The sequence below is a fragment of the Octopus sinensis genome, linkage group LG7 (assembly GCF_006345805.1).
Source record: "Octopus sinensis linkage group LG7, ASM634580v1, whole genome shotgun sequence".
NCBI lineage: Eukaryota > Metazoa > Mollusca > Cephalopoda > Octopoda > Octopodidae > Octopus > Octopus sinensis.
In genome coordinates this window covers 47783329-47800565 of record NC_043003.1, presented here as the reverse complement: position 1 = coordinate 47800565, position 17237 = coordinate 47783329, and the positions used below count along the sequence as shown (strand labels likewise).

Below are 17237 nucleotides of genomic sequence, written 5' to 3'. Positions count from 1 at the left end.
TGTGTGTGTGTGTGTGTGTGTGTGTGTGTGTGTGTGTGCGTGCGTGCGTGTATGTGTGTATGTACATGCACTTATGTATTTAGACAAAACAGTATATGGCTTGCCTATGCAACTCACTTATTGATCACATATTTCCTTTGAATTTTCAACCACCAAACATATCTGCACATCAAGACTAAGCATGTTCATAAATATACCAAAATAGAAAGACATTATTCTTTCAATATTTGTGAGGTGTTAGTAGTAGTAGTAGTAGTAGTAGTAGTAGTAGTAGTAGTAGTAGTAGCAGCAGGAGCGGTGGTGATGGTGGTGGTTGTGGTTGTGGTTGTGATGGTATCAGCGGCAATGGTGGTGATTACCATTCTTATAATTGTCATCATTGTTGTTGTCATCATGGTTGTCGTCGTCATTGTTAATGTAGTAGTAGTAGAAGTAGTAGCTTCTTGTATCGACAGTAGAGTTATAGAAGTTATAATCTTGAACTAAAGGGGAAGGTGAAGAAATGGATTAGGAGAAGGAGTCAGAGGAAGAAACAAATAAGGGAAGAGAAGGTGGAAACGGAAGCAAAGTCTGCTTCCAGACTCATGATGCTGGAAATTATCTGAATTTTCAAGGTATTTAGTCTGAGAATACATTACATCTTTGATGGGATGCTAATCTGTTATAGAGTTAACCTCCAAGTACCACTGGTACTCATATTCAGTTGGGTGTAACTGGAGCAATGTGAAATGGAATGCCTTGCTGAAAGACACAATGTGCTACCTCTTTCAAGAATAGAACCTGTGATCTAATGATGATGAGTCCAACATTCTAACCATCATGTGTTTTTATGGAAGAAGTAGAGGAGAATAGGAAGTATGTTAGCATAGTATTAGAGGAACAAGTAAGCAGGTAGTGTAGAGGAGGATAAATATTATAATTAGCTTAAAATTAAAAGCATTAGCCATAGTAAGGATTACTCCCAGCAAGTAGTATTTGTAGAACTTACCTGCTGGGTAAGAGTGCCTATAAATGTTACGTCCAGAGACCAGTGCAACCATTGCAAACAACATACTGAGAAATGGAATTAAATAACCAATTTCAAACGAAATATTCTGCTGTACTAAGGCCACACATGAGTATGCAATTAATGCACCAACATTGATGAACCAGTAGAACCTGAAATATAAGAACAGAACTAACTGATATTAAGTTTCTTCATATACAGTATTTGCTAGCATTTAAGACATCTTCGGATCTTTACCTTTTCACCAACAGATTTAAAAAATAATTTTTTGTAACTAAACACTTTCAAACTTCGTATACTGGTAGAATGAGTCATATAAAACACCTTTTACTTTTAGTGTTTTTGAGAGAAGTTTATGTTTATAAAGTTATTTCGTGTTGAAGTTCTTGTATTTCGGTAATTTCAACCAATCAATGACGTGTATTCAGTTGAATAAAATTACTGCTGTTGTTTGTCAACAACAACTATCGACAGTGTATTTTTTGTTTGTCACTGTTATTTATGACATCGTTCATATGTTTGTACTGGTTTTAGCTTTAAGGCTTTAGGGTTAGGGTGTTAGGGTTAGGGTTTTAGGGTTAGGGTTAAGATTTTAAGGTTAGGGTTAGGGTTTTAGAGTTAGGGTTATAATAAATAACAGTGACAAATGAAATATACACCGCCTGAAGTTCTTGTTGACAAACAACAGCAGTAATTTTATTCAGCTGAATACACGTCATTGATTGGTTGAAATTACTGAAATACGAGAACTTCAACACGAAATAACTTTATAAACATGAACTTTTCTCAAAAACGCTAAGAGTAAAAGGTGTTTTATATAACACATTCTACCAGTATACAAAGTTTGAAAGTGTTTAGTTACAAAAGATTATTTTTTAAATCTGTAGGTCAAAATGTAAAGATCCACATGTTCTTGCATGAAGTGCTCTTCCATTTTATAAGAATATTTTGCAGAAAAACAAATTTAATGTTTCATCATACACTGACTGAAAAATATTTTTGACTGATTTTTTAGTTATAAAATGTATGTTTCTGTACATGTAAATGCTGTGGTAGTAAATTGGAATAAAGTATGAAACCATAAATTTACTGTAAATGAAGTTATATGAGTACTGTATTTTCAACTTTATCATTATATAGTTGTTTATATTTTGGTCAAAAGAATTGTTACACACAATGTGAAACTTATGTATTTGGCTATGATGTCTTTGTAACTATGATCGATCCTCCACCTCAGGTGGTTCCCCATACTATGATTTTGTTGTCATCTGCTCATTGCAAGTAGCTTGCAGGCAGATGAAAGTTTAAATTTCTTTTCATCTTTTCAGGAAAATTTTTCATTAGGGCAATTAAAAAAAAAATTCCTAAAGGTAACACAGCCATTAAATAATGTAATACATTTAAGATGCGGGTTATGTATGCTTGGGAAATAGCACACTGATACAATTTGACCCCCACCCCTCACTTAAGCAATTTTTCATAACTTTTTACTAATAGTTTGAGATATTTTCAATCTCTTATGATATATAACAACTATTGTGCCTTATGGTTATATGCTCATCTGGCTCCCTAGCATACAGCACTAGCTCCCCCATCTTTTACATTGCTGGATTCAACACAAGGCAATTTTTTGATACATTTGGTAACAAGATAATCATATATGCTGACAAATAGAGAATTTTATTTTGCTTTGATTATTCTCAAATAGCTTTGTTCATCACTATTTCCCCTTCAATGTTTGCTTGTTGCACAGTTTATCTTTCACACAAGGGATTTGATAGTCAATTATACTGATCTCTGAACATATTTCAGGCTGGTAGTAATTTTATCAAATGGATAGGCTACTGGTATTAAAAATAAAGGGACACAATACATCAGTGTACTCTGTAAGCTCATTGGTGGTGAATATAAACACAGCACAATTACACAAACACACACACACAATTACGTGTGTGTGTGCAAGCGTGAGTGTGTGTAAGAGTAAGACTGGAGAAAAATATTTAGGGAATTATTATCTCTGTTGGCAACAAAGGGGTTCTGCTCTCAGAGTGGAGGATAGGTTGTATGATGTTTGTGTACAAAGAATGGTGCTGCACCATTGTGGGACATGGACCTTGAATGCAGAAGATTTGTGACTGCTACAAAGAAATAGAGTGAGCATGCTCCACTGTATGTGTAATGTTAGAATGAATGAGGGAGCACAAATGAACCAAGAGAAAAACTATATATAAGAAGAATCAGATTACTAGTGTGTAAGACAGAAGACTGCATTGGTATAGGCGACACATATAGAGAATGTTGACTGTATAAAGAAATGCCATCTATTTAAAGTCAATGGAACCTGTAGAAAATGGAAACCAAAGAAAACAAAGGATGAAACAGAACCTAATAAAGGAAACAGTAAAAATTGGTGACACATTGATCTGAAGAAGACCATTGCACTAGAATCAAAATTGATTGCTAAAATATTCAGTGTGGTGATAGAAGTTATGATATATGATATATTTACATTGTGAAGGTACGTGGTTTAGTGATTAGGGTATTGAGCTCATAATTGTAAGGACGTGAGTTCAATTCCTAGCAACACATTGTGTTCTTGAACAAGACACTTTATTTCACATTGCTCCAGTACACTCAGCTACCAAAAATTAGTACCTGTATTTCAAAGGGCAGCTTCATCATGCTCTGTGTCACGCTGAATCTCCCTGAGAACTACACAAATGGTACACGTGTCTGTGGAGTGCTCAGTCACATGCATGTTAATTTCTTGAGCCAGCTTTTTCATTGATCAGCTCAACTGGAACCCTCTTTGTCATAACTGGCAGAGAACCAGTTATATTTACATTGAGTCTTTTGTTCATTACATTCCTATTAACTTTCCGTCATATATTACACTGTCATCACTTGCCCTTTGACCTGCATACTGTACCTGTATAAAAAGAGATGGTAGTTGATCTATCTGTAAGCAATTCTACTGCCATTACACACTTCACTCTTCTTCTCTTCCACCATCACCAGGAAAACTTCATTGCCTCAGTCAACAGATTTCAATAACTACTAGAATCTAGCACGCTGGGTGAAATGCTTAATGGTATTTTGTCTGACTTTACATTCTGAGTTGTAAGTGAGCCGGTGGTCATATTATGTTGGCATCACAATGGTTGTAGTGTGTTGGTATCATAGTGACCATCGTGTATTGGTAAGCCAATGGTTGCAGTGTAATGGTGAATAAACATTTGCTAACCAGTTAGGGGGCCTGTTTCTCATGTGTTGTAGAGTGACCATAAGTAACAATCATCCCATATTTGTAACAACTATCCCATTATTTGTACGTAATCCTGTAATCTGGGTGTGATATGATGTTTCTAAAGGTCAACAGTTGATGAGGACTGAAGTATTTTTGGCTGCTGAAGTGTATGTCTAACCATATACCATTGTTTAGGGCAGTGGTTCCTAAACATTTTTGGGCTGCAGCCCCCTTGGCACCTAGGCCACATTCCTAGCACTCTCCCACCACCACCACCACCGCCGCTGCCACCACCACGACCAACACCACTATCACCACAAACACAGACCATTTTCTGCAGCAAATGCAGAAGAACAATATTTCACAAAAAAAACTTAACCCATTATTTTGAGATTTTTACATCACACGATTATCACCCAACTTTTCTTCAACACCCTGCTAAATCTTTCCACTGCTGTCAATGGGGCAGTACCACCCACTTTGGGAACCTCTGGTTTAGGGAATGAGTGGTCACTGTGAGAGATCATCAATCATTGAGAGGCTTGGCATCCGTATGATCTTCAGTGCTTTATTTGCAAAAAGAATATAGAGAACTATTGTTGTTGTCTGTCCCCAGGTTAGCTCTAAATGCACAGACCAATAATCAAAAGCATTCCAACCATGACCATTCTGTCCTTCTTTTGAGCATTGTATATCTACAACTACATTATTGATTGCATAGCTCCCTTTTCAAAGTAGTAGGGATGTCATTCGAGGGAAATTTGGCAGTTATTTCTGGTTGCAGCTATTTCCTCAGCAGCTAAGTTGTTTACTAAATATGTGTGATGATTATGTTTATTTGTTATTGAAGAAGACTAGGTTATCATGTCTCCATTGGTGAATGAGGTACATGTTAGTATAATCAGTGTGTATCATGTATGGGGTATCTAGATTACACAAGGATGACACCAGTGTGCAAAGGGCAAAGGACAAATTAAGCATGATATCATCACTGCAGAAATGTGTTATGTTAGAATTGACAGTGTGAACTAACTGTTAAGATTTTAATGTAAATGATAATTTAATGTACAAAAGCCTATCCTAGGCATTAAGTAGCTGATAAATTATACTGTGGAGATAATAAGTACAGTGAAAAAGGTGACAACAATTCATATGGAATTTTTACTTGATAGATGACAAGTACTCTATTATATCATTAGTAACATGGTCACCAGGCAACAGATACTGGCATAGGTAGCAAAGTTGGGTCCCAAAATAATATACGTAAGGCAATGTAGCTAGATGTAGACATGGCTGCGTGGTTAAGAAGTTTGCTTCCCAGCCACATGGTTTTTGGATTTAGACCTAATGAGTGGTACCTTGGGCAACTGTCTTTTACTCTGAGCTGACCAAAGCTTTGTGTGTAGATTTGGTATGGAAACTGAAAAAATCCATCGTGTATACATATATATATATATATATATACACAAATATTAAATGAAATAGAGAAATACAATTGAAAAACTAAAAATTTATTTGCAATATAATGTAGTATACTATGAAAAATATAACATAAAGTATAACATAACAAATTAAAAAAAACATATAAAGCCAACAATTTGTTTCGACTTAAGTACAGTAATGAATTTATAAAATATTCCTATTTATGTATACAAGCCTCTTCGGGGCCTTGGTTAAAAAAAAAAACATGAAATTTCATGAAGTACTGCCAAATTGCAAAGTTGCAAACATATCGATTCAAAAATACCCGTGTTTAGAAGCATGAGCATTAATAATTTAAATACATAATCTTCATATATAAATCCCATTCTGTCTGTCTGTGTGCTTATAACTCGAGTATTGTTCATCTGACCGCATTGAAATTTTAAACATGGATACATGAGAGAGCAGGGCATTCTGTAATCCAAAAAGATTTTCAAAATTGTTAGTTTCAAAGTGTGAATCACTATTTTGGTAATCTTTTTGTCATGTTTGTTCCGCCATTAAAAGTAACCAGTTGCTCAGACAGCCAGGATATACCATTTCACTAACAAGAGCAGTATAGGATGACAGTCAGCCAAAACCGTCGCTATGCTTTTTCTCTTCTTTCCTCTCTCTGTCTCTCTTATGATGTCCAATTCCACTTGAAGTTGTATATATATTGTGTTAAGATTTGTTATCAATCAATTATCCTTATTGAGAAGAAACAGTCAAAAGTAACCACCACATACAATCTCCAAACATCTCCACTACTTAACACTGACCATGTTAACCCTCTTCACCTTTATTGCTGACATAAAATTTTAGGGTTAAAAATCTTAATCTTTAGTTACAGTTTATCAGAGGAAAAAATATCTCTGTAAATAATTTGAAATATATTCAATATAACCCATATCATAAACCTAACAATAATTTGAAATATATTAACTTTAATAGTAACCATCCTAAAGCAATTACACAAACTTTAGTTACTAATATTTCAAGGTGTGTTTCATATTTATCTTCTAATGTGGACATTTTTAACAATACTGTGGAATATTATAATGTTGCCCTTTAAAAACCAGGATACATGCATAGGATTATATATTGTAATAAAAACGAAGACTATAATAAATATTATTATATTAATGGTAAATTAGTTGACAACAGAATCTGTAGATCTAATAGTGGAGACATGCAATATGATCAAAAGTAGTAAATATAATAAAAATAAAATTAAAAATAATAATACTAATTAACTAATAAATTAGCCATTAATAAATAATAAAAAGATCAGAATAGATTTTTCAGTATCTACAAATATATTTAAAATTATCTCTTTATTTAATAATTAAAAATTAGACAGTTTTTATAATAATAGAAATAATAATCCTATTACCGATAATGATGTCACTAGAACTTGTGATTGTAGATTTAAGGATAAATGTTATTTCAATAATTTTGTATACAAAATAATCATGCATGTAAATGTAGGGTTGAATCTGAAGGGAAAAATTATCTTTACATTGGATGAACTGAAAATTTTATTAAAAAACAAATTGCAAACCATGAGTATGCTTTTAGGAATAGGGATAGGTTGACTTAGATGTTAATCTGAACCTTGTTACTGGTTAATATAGGCCATATCATAAACCTAACAATAATTTGAAATATATTAACTTTAATAGTAATCATCCTAAAGCAATTACACGAACTTTAGTTACTAATATTTTGAGGCATGTTTCATATTTATCTTCTAATGAGGAAATTTTTAACAATAATGCAGAATATCATAACATTGCCATTAAAAGAGCAGGATACATGCAAAGATTTATATATTGTAATAAAATGGAAGATTATAATGCATAACTATTATAATAATGGTAAATCAGTTGACAATGGAATGTGTAGATCTAATAGTGGAGATGTGTACAATATGATCAAAAGTAGTAAATATCATAAAAATAAATTAAAAATAAAAATACTAATAAGACTGATGAGGTAACTAATAAATTAGCCATTACTAAATATAAGTATAACCTATGTATGTGAGGAATGAAATGTGTAATTGCAAGTTCTGAAACCAATACCAATAATGTAAATACGTTAAAAATATATTATGAAAATTATGATGTTATTCATAATAAGAATGATATACTCTTTACTCTTTTACTTGTTTCAGTCGTTTGACTGTGACCATGCTGGAGCACTGCCTTTAGTCGAGCAAATCGACCCCAGGACTTATTCTTTGTAAGCCTAATACTTATTCTATCAGTCTCTTTTGCTGAACCACTAAGTTACGGGGATGTAAACACAACAGCATCAGTTGTCAAGCAATGTTGAAGGGACAAACACAGACACACAAACATACACACTTATACATATATACGACGGGCTTCTTTCAGTTTCCGTCTACCAGATCCACTCACAAGGCTTTGGTCAGCCCGAGGCTATAGTAGAAGACACTTGCCCAAGGTGCCACGCAGTGGGACTGAACCCGGAACTATGTGGTTGGTAAGCAAGCTACTTACCACACAGCCACCTGAGTCTAGTAATAATATTAATACGAATAAGAATAATTATAATATTCTGTATAAAAATAGGCTTAAATTTAAGAATAAAAAGTATACCCCATATGCCAATTCAGATACATTTAATGCTGTAAATTCTATAAATGATAATTATATTTGGTTAATTATTTCTTAAGCAAAGCAAGTAAAGACTAATTTAGTTTTTTACAGATCTATATCTAAACTTATTTTATAAGAATCATTAATTATTTTATCAATTTGAATTTTGTTGTACTTTTTATTGTAATTATCATGCATTTGAATTATTAACGCTTCTAAACATAGGTATTTTAGAATCAGTATTTTTGCAATTTGGCAGTCCTTATATGGGAATTTCATATGTTTTTTTAACTAAGGCCCTGAAGAGGCTCGTAAACATTGATAGGAGTTTTTTATAAATTCACTACTGTTTTTAAGTTGAAATAAATTGTTGGCTTTATATGTGTTTTTTAAAATTTGCTATGTTATCTTATATTTTTTATAGTATATTTTATTATAATGTAAATAATTTTTTTTTTGTATTTCTCTATTTCATCTAATATTTGTGTATGATAATTATACCCTTTTATCTGTGGTATTCAACTGTTGTACTAGTGAGCTGGATGTTTTACATCCCTTTGATGGAATTGTTTTTTCCTTCATTTGATTTATAATTATGTGTGTGTATTGTTTGAAGGTTGTTTGTTATAGCCAGTCAGAGACGTATCATTGGTTTCACACCTATAAAGCAATTAGCTGTATAGGTGACTAGTTAGACCAGTCTGACAATTTGCCTATACAGCTGAGCACTTTAAAGGTGTGAAACCAATGGTCACTCTCTGACTGGCCATAACAATCAATCATCTAAATATACTACTGCTCTAGTGTTTTAGAGTGTACTTCTTTTTTGGATACATGAACTATGGACGGGACGCTGTAAGTAAGGTGAGGGTTGGCAACGAGTACACTGAAGAATTCAGGGTAGACGTAAGGGTTCACCAGGGTTCAGTCCTCAGCTCCCTCCTATTTATCGTAGTCCTCCAGGCAATAACAGAGGAATTTAAGACAGGATGCCCCTGGGAGCTCCTCAATGCTGATGACATTGCTCTAATTGCTGAGTCACTATCAGAACTAGAGGCGAAGTTTCAAGTGTGGAAGCAAGGATTAGAATCGAAGGGCCTTAGAATCAACCTAGCTAAAACCAAAATTCTAATATGTAGGAAGGTAGGCAAACCACAAATCTCTTCAGGTAGATGGCCCTGCTCAATCTGTATTAGAGGCATAGGTAGAAACTCTATAAGATGTACCCAGTGTAAGCTATAGATACATAAGAGGTGCAGCAATATCAAAGAAAGGCTAACTGGGAAGATAGTTTTTGTATGTGGCAGATGCTCAGGAGCAATAAACACTGAGAATGCGCAGAGACCAACTTCTGCCACATTCCAGGGAGAAAAACTAGAAGTAGTTGATAGCTTCCATTACCTAGGGGACCAAGTCAGTAGTGGAGATGGGTGCACTGAAAGTGTAGCTGCTAGAATAAGAATAGCTTGGGCAAAGTTCAGAGAGCTCCTACCTCTGTTGGTGACAAAGGGCCTCTCGCTCAGAATAAAAGGTAGACTGTATGATGCTTGTGTACGAACAGCCATGCTACATGGTAGGGAAATATGGGCTGTGACTGCTGAGGATATGCGTAAGCTTGCAAGGAATGAAGCCAGTATGATCCAATGGATGTGTAATGTCAGTGTGCATACTCAACAGAGTCTAAGTGCTTTGAGAGAAAAGTTGGACCTAAGAAGCATCAGATGTGGCGTGCAAGAGAGACAACTGCGCTGGTATGGTCATGTGGCAAGAATGGATGAAGATAGCTGTGTGAAAAAGTGCCACACCCTAGCGGTTGAGGGAACCTGTGGAAGAGGTAGACCCAGGAAGACCTGGGATGAGGTGGTGAAGCACGACCTTCGAACTTTAGGCCTCACCAAAGAAATGACTAGTGACTGAGACCTTTGGAGATATGCCGTGCATGAGAAGACCAGGGAAGCCAAATGAAACCATAATCTCATGGCCTATGCCAGGGGCGTAACCAGCCCACTTATGCATATATTTTCTTGCTTGCGAAGACCTGTTGAGGCAGTGAAATCAATCAATCAAAAGCAAAATCAAAATCAAATTCGATGACTGGCGTCCATGCTAGCAGGGTGCAAAGAGCACCATACGAGTGTGATCATTGATAGAGCAGCTAACCGGCTTCCATGCCAGTAGCACGTAAAAGGGCACCATTCGAGTGTGATCGTTACCAAAGTCACCTTACTGTTACCTGTGCTGGTGGCATGTATAAAAGGATTCGAGCGAGATCGTTGCCAGTACCGCCTGACTGGCCCCCGTGCCGGTGGCATGTAAAAAGCACCCACTACACTCTTGGAGTGGTTGGCATTAGGAAGGGTATCAAGCTGTAGAAACTCTGCCAAATCAAGACTGGAGCCTGGTGCAGCCATCTGGTTCGCCAGCCCTCAGTCAAAATCGTCCAACCATGCTAGCATGGAAAGCGGACGTTAAATGATGATGATAATGATGATGATGATGATATATATATATACACACATAGATATATAATTTCAAGATCCTTTCAAAATTATACACCAGCTCATATGGTGGAAACAGATGGCTTACAGAGAACATTGGTCCTGATAATCAAAGAATTGTGCTGCCCAACAGAAAGCACTAAGAATGAATTACATCAAATACAAAATAGACAACACCTCAGAAAGTGATAAGTGCAGAATTTGATGACAAAATGGTGAAACCATATAGCATATTACCAGTTAATGTATACCACTATCCCAGAAAGAATATAAGAAACATAATGATAATATAGCAAGGATTGTCCATTAGACACTTTGCAACAAGTACAGACTTGACAGAGCAAAAAAGTGGTAAGAATATAAACTCGAAGGCATTATCGAAAATGATAATGCAAAGATCCTATGGGATTTTATGATTCAATGCAACCATGAGGTAGAGAATAGGAAGCCAGGCATAGTGTTAATTGAGAAAGAAAACAAACAATGCTGAATCATAGATGTAGTATGTCCAGCTGACAAGGTATGCGATAAAGAAGAAAGAAAAGTTGATAGATATGACAGGTTAGCATGGGAGGTTATGCACTTATGGTCACTGAAAAAGGTGGTAGCAGTACCAATAATTGACAGAGCCCTGGGAACAGTGAGTAAAAATCTTGAGAAGTACATGGAACAAATAGGAGCTGCAATAAGGGTGGAACACTTATAGAAAACAGCATTGCTAGGAACCGCTTGAATACTCTGGATCTTGTTCGAAAAATAAGGGGTATTACCGTAGTTCACTGGTAGTGAACAGATGGTACCGTAGTACATTTCCAGTGTTAGAAGTTGTACAAAGACAATAAATAAAAAATACTACTACTACTATATCCCACACATAGAGAAGTGAAGATCTGATATAAACAGAAAGCAGAACAATATCAAACAAATCTAGAAAAATATTTAGAAGCAAGCAAAGAAAATCGATTACTTTAAGAGAGGAACATGAAAAAAGGAGACAAAAACAAAAAAAAAATCCTTCTCTAAAAATAAGGAAACAATAAAGTACAAACTAGAAATTAATTCTACTGAAGAAAATGGTCAAGATGGTGAGAAAACAAAGAGAAAAAGCTGGGAAACTCATCAAATGATAAAATTAAAATGTAACTCCAGAATAAACTAAAAATCAACAATAAATAGAAGACCCACTCCATAGCTTATATTGAATAAAACTCAATAGAAAGATAGTAAAGCAGCATAGAGGGTCCCATTTGAGTTGTACAGGATCAAATCATAGCCAGAAGTAAACTACTTAAAAAATTATAGAGCAACATATTAATATGAAATGCAGACTGTGCATATATTACAGTAAGACCATTTACCACATCATTTCTGAGTGTCCAGTCTTTGTAAAGATAAAAATATATACATAGATGCTACAAAGTTGGCAGTTCTGTTCAGTTGTCAATATGCTGAAACTGGCATAACTACAGATTTCTGCCCCCATGGTTTGGATGATCATAACTTTCAGAAAAATGGATATTTTTTAATGAATTTTTTCTAGGAATATGTGTTATATCATGTAGATTTCGAATATTTTTTTGAGAGAAGTGTTTTAGGAGGGAGTGGGGTGGGAAATTTCGGAAAATTCACCAGAGTCCACTTCAATTCATCATAACTTTCAAGAAAAAGGATATTTTTTAATGAAATTCTCTACAAATATACCTCGGACTATGTAGATTCCAAGGACAAAGGAATTTTGGGGTAAAACAATTGGGGGTTATTTTTGAGAATTGTTCCCCATTCAAGGGTGTTTCGGAACAAGTTGTTCATATTTGTTTAATTTTCTCTGTTTCATGCATTTATGTATCTGTAGATTTCTACCACACACGCACACACACACACACACATGTAATTAAAAAAGTTCAAACGGAGAATTATTCCATTCAATATCTGTTTATTATACAGGTGACTGGTGCAGCCGATGCCAGTGCCAACAGCACATAAAAAGAAACATTTGCGTGTGATTGATGCCAGTACCATCTGACTGGCCGCTGTGCCAGTCACACGTGAAAAGCAACCACTACACTCTCAGAGTGGTTGGCATTAGGAAGGGCATCCAGCTATAGAAAATTTGCCAGAACAGACTGCAGTCTCATTGCAGCCTCCTGGCTTGCCAGTCCTCAGTCAAACTGTCTAATCCATGCCAGCATGGAAAGCAGACATTAAACGATGATGCATAATGATATATATAATTATGATAGATTGTTACCCATTCAATGTTTAGGTAAACTTTGTCACCCTCTTACTCTCTTTCTTTCTTGCTCTCTCTCTTTCATTCATTCATTCTTTCCCTTTCACTCTCTCTCTCTCTCTCTCTCTCTCTCTCTCTCTCTCTCTTCACACAAAAATGAAGCACATTTTGGTGTCAAAAACAGCTTAGAGAAAAATCTATATTCAGGATTATTATATATATTATATCCAGTGATTTTGAAAGGTATGAAAAAGATATTTTTGTTTTAATATACTTTTACTTGTTTCATACACATACACAAACTAATATGTTTGTTTTGTTTTTTTAGATTAATCACCCATGCTGGTTCCACATAGAAAGCATCTGTGCTAAAGTGGTTGGTATTAGGAAGGGCATCCAGCCATAGAAACCAAGCCACATCAGACTGGAACCTGGTGCATCTCTCTAGCTTGCCAGCTCTGGTCAAACCGTTCAGCCCACATCTCAGTATGTTAAATGATGATTATGAAGAGTAGAAATGGCACCAATAATAACCAGAGCACTGAGTATAATAAAGGAGAATGTGAAGAGAGACATAACAACTTAACACTAAAAGACACAGTCTAAATTCTATAGAAGACATTTCAGTACACAATTCAAACCATATATATGAAACAAAATCTTTGTCTTTTTAAGATATTTCTTCATTTACAGGAAGTTACAGTATTTTTGGGCTTTCTTTTGCTAATTCAAAATACAACAGAAAAGTGAGTCTGTGTAGTGAAAGATGATCAAATATTCATCCTTAAAACCTCCCAAAACGTAAGTTATATGTAATATGCAAACACCAGCCCATTCTCACAAAGGGCAATACTGTTGTGCACACCTCAGGAACATGGAAATATTGGGTTGTCCAGAAAGTTTGTGCCGATTTATAGTAGCTTACCTTTCAACTTATTTTAGAACATGGTTGAGTCCATAAAATAGGATTTGACTACACCTCCATTTAGAGCATAGTTTAAGCTATCTTTTCATGGAAGAAGGTTTATGTTCCTGTAACCTGTGTTAATTCTGTAACCCTTTAAAATGGAAGATAAGAAAGTTCATTTTCGGCACTTGATACTTTTCTTTCTCCATAAAGGGAAAAATGCCTCACAAGCAACCAAAGAAATATGCAGTTTACGGTGATGTTTCTTTATCCAAAAGAACTGTACGGAAGTGGTTCTGAGCTGGAGATTGTAGCCTTATTGATAAAGAGTGATCAGGTAGACCATCCACTACAGATGATGACCTAATCAAATCATTAATTGAGAATAACCCACATTGCACAACCTGAGAATTGGCAGAAAGCCTCAACCTATAAAAATCCGTTGTTCATGAGCACCTGGTAAGGCTTGGGTATACAAATCACTACGATGTTTGAGTACCACATGAGTTAAGTGAAAAGGACCTTTTGGATCGCATTCCCATCTGTGATTTGCTTTATAAACGGAATAAAAACATGCCTTTTTTAAAGCAAATTGTGACAGGTGATGAGAAATGGATTATTTACTGAAATGTTCAGAGAAAGCGATCCTGGAGTAAGCAACGTGAGCTGCCCTTAGCCACCTCAAAAGCGGGTCTTCACCCTAAAAAAAGTCTTGCTTTGTGTCTGGTGGGATTGGAAAGGAATTCTGTACTATGAGCTTCTTCCAAGTAACCAGACAATTAATTCTGAGAAATACTGCACACAACTAAATGAGCTAAAAGCAGGAATTTCAAGAGAAACGTCTCGAATTGGCCAACAGGAAGGGTGTTGTTTTCCAACATGATAATGCAAGACAGCACATTTCTTTGGGAACCAGACAAAAATTGCTGCAGCTCGGCTGGGATGTGTTACCCCACCCTCCATATTCACCAGATATTGCTCTTTCGGATTTCCACTTATTCAGGTCTCTGCAGAATAGTCTTAATGGTAAAACTTTCAATTCCTTGGATGACGTAAAAAGATACCATGATGAATTCTTTGCCATGAAACCACCTCAATTCTGGAAAGAGGATATTTTAAGTTAAAGGAATTATGGAGATGCATTGTGCAACAAAATGGTTCATATTTGGTTGATTAAAAATGTAATGACAAGTATTTATTGACCTTTTCCTTTCCTTTAAAAATCAGCACAAACTTTCCAGACAATCCAATACATTTGGTGGTGCAGTAGCAGATGGCAAGAAATTGTTGAAATTATAATGAGGATAATAAAATGTCTTTGTTTTAATGACTATACAAACCAGTTGAAAAATCTCTGTACCATCTTTGGTCCAAGGGAATCAATTTGTTGTGCTCCAAATGGTGCTACATTAGCTTTAATACCCCCTGTACCAATCGCAATAAGTGACAAAGCAAGGATGAAGTAAATTCTTCGAGATGTCTGCAATGGAAAAACAATCATCATATGGTATGAATAATTAGAAGTGCACTGTTATATTATATTCATATACATAAGGTACATGGCTGCACCACCAGTTTGATATGTGGGCTATGTAATAGCTATACTCTACTAACCCTAATAATACCCCTAGGTGTACTATTAGGTTTAGTGAAAAATATAAGTATCCAAGAAATGCTAAAGTGTTTGAATGAGATGGAGTGGGATGAGAGAAAGAGAGATTGGGATGAGAGAAAGAGAGACTGGAATGAGGGAGTTCAAATTTTTATTTGGTTGAGTCTGTTTCTCATGTTTCTGGTAACAGTAAAATAAGTCCTGAATTTAGATTTGGGAAGGCCAGCCAACTCTGCAAAACAGAACCCATTATAGTAGCAGTAATTAAGGTGGGCCAGAGGCTGAAGTGTGTCTAGGAGGGATTTTATACCAATCAATCATGTGGCTATATTCTTACAGAGAGTGAGAAATTAAAGAGTTTGATGACAGATATATATATATATATATATATATATATATATATATACACACACATGATATTTGTATATATAAGATGGGAGCCTGGTGGGGTAGAAGGGGCTAAGTTTGGAAGAGATTGTTCTGGAGAGTGTAGTGGGAAGCTGGATGCAAATTGGGAGCAAAGGTGCAGGCTTTCTTCGTGGGGAAACTGCTCACAAAGCCATTGTTGCTGAGAAGTGGGAAAAAAGATGATTCCACAAAGTCAGTTACAATTATTTTGGCAAGTGACTAAAAGGATCAGCTGCACTTTGGGAGGCAGGACAGCTCCAGAACTGTCTGATGCACAAAGGCATCTTTTGCAGTCTGGATATTTGTCTTGTGAGACTTCCACTGCTATCTAAATGCAATTAAACTTTGGGTGTTGGTCAGATTTTCAAGGCATTATAGGCCGTTTTTGCCTGAACAGCCATAACTGGTTTAATAATTACAAATTTGAATCTTACAACTACCATTGTGTTAAACCTAAGCTAAGTATCAGCTCTGCTTGCTCCAGATCTGAGCTGGAATCTGCATAGAGTCAATAAAATGGTATTAATATGCCCTTTATTACAACATCATTTTACTCCCTCTAAAGAACTTGCTTTTTTCTCCTCTGATTTTCCTTGATGAAGAATAAAAGTTCATAATGATGTACTCTCTTCTGTTTCTTCCTTACAGTGTAAAATTAATTACCTTGAACTCCTGTTTGTCTTATTGTTTTTTCTTTTTTCTTTTTTAATTTTGTTCTTAAAAATCTTCTGTTTCCAATTTGACTGAATGATAAAAACAGGCTTCACTTCCTATTTCATAGTCAAGTGATTAGAATGAATAAGGCCATCTGGTTATAAAAAAACAATTGCTTCAAGAAAAACAAAATATCTCACCCATGCAAACAGGAAAAAATAGATGTAGAATAGTGAAATATAAGTTAATGATACATGGTGTTCCCAAGCAGATAGTTACTACAAGGGAGATAATCATTTCTTCATAATATTAGGTGGGATAGAAATTTGAATTTGAAATAAAGGAATAAGGAAAAAGATGCATAAAAAAACAAATATTTCCTTTCTTTTGTTCTTGTCATTGCATGCTTAAAGTTCTTAGAATTTCATGTCAGTGGAAATTCCTGTACAACACTTTCATTCTTTTTAGAAACCATCAGAATGACATAACCTGAGGTTTACTAGTTTAACATTTTATAAAGCAAGTCATTTCTTGTAGATGAAAAATAAGAACGTCATGAATATGTGTTTTCTTCCTTTTGTTTCTTT

At 35.2% G+C, this 17237-nt stretch overlaps 1 protein-coding gene across 1 annotated transcript in view; it reads right to left on the bottom strand.

The window, feature by feature from the left end:
* The window catches only part of LOC115214399 (solute carrier family 15 member 4-like), a 64771-nt gene that overhangs the window by 12084 nt on the left and 35450 nt on the right, over nt 1-17237 (bottom strand). The window contains exons 4-5 of the mRNA XM_036504741.1: nt 15317-15456; nt 989-1158 (exon numbers count right to left, since the gene is read on the bottom strand). Coding sequence (XP_036360634.1) covers nt 989-1158; nt 15317-15456 — 310 coding nt within the window. The remainder of the gene's footprint in view (nt 1-988; nt 1159-15316; nt 15457-17237) is intronic.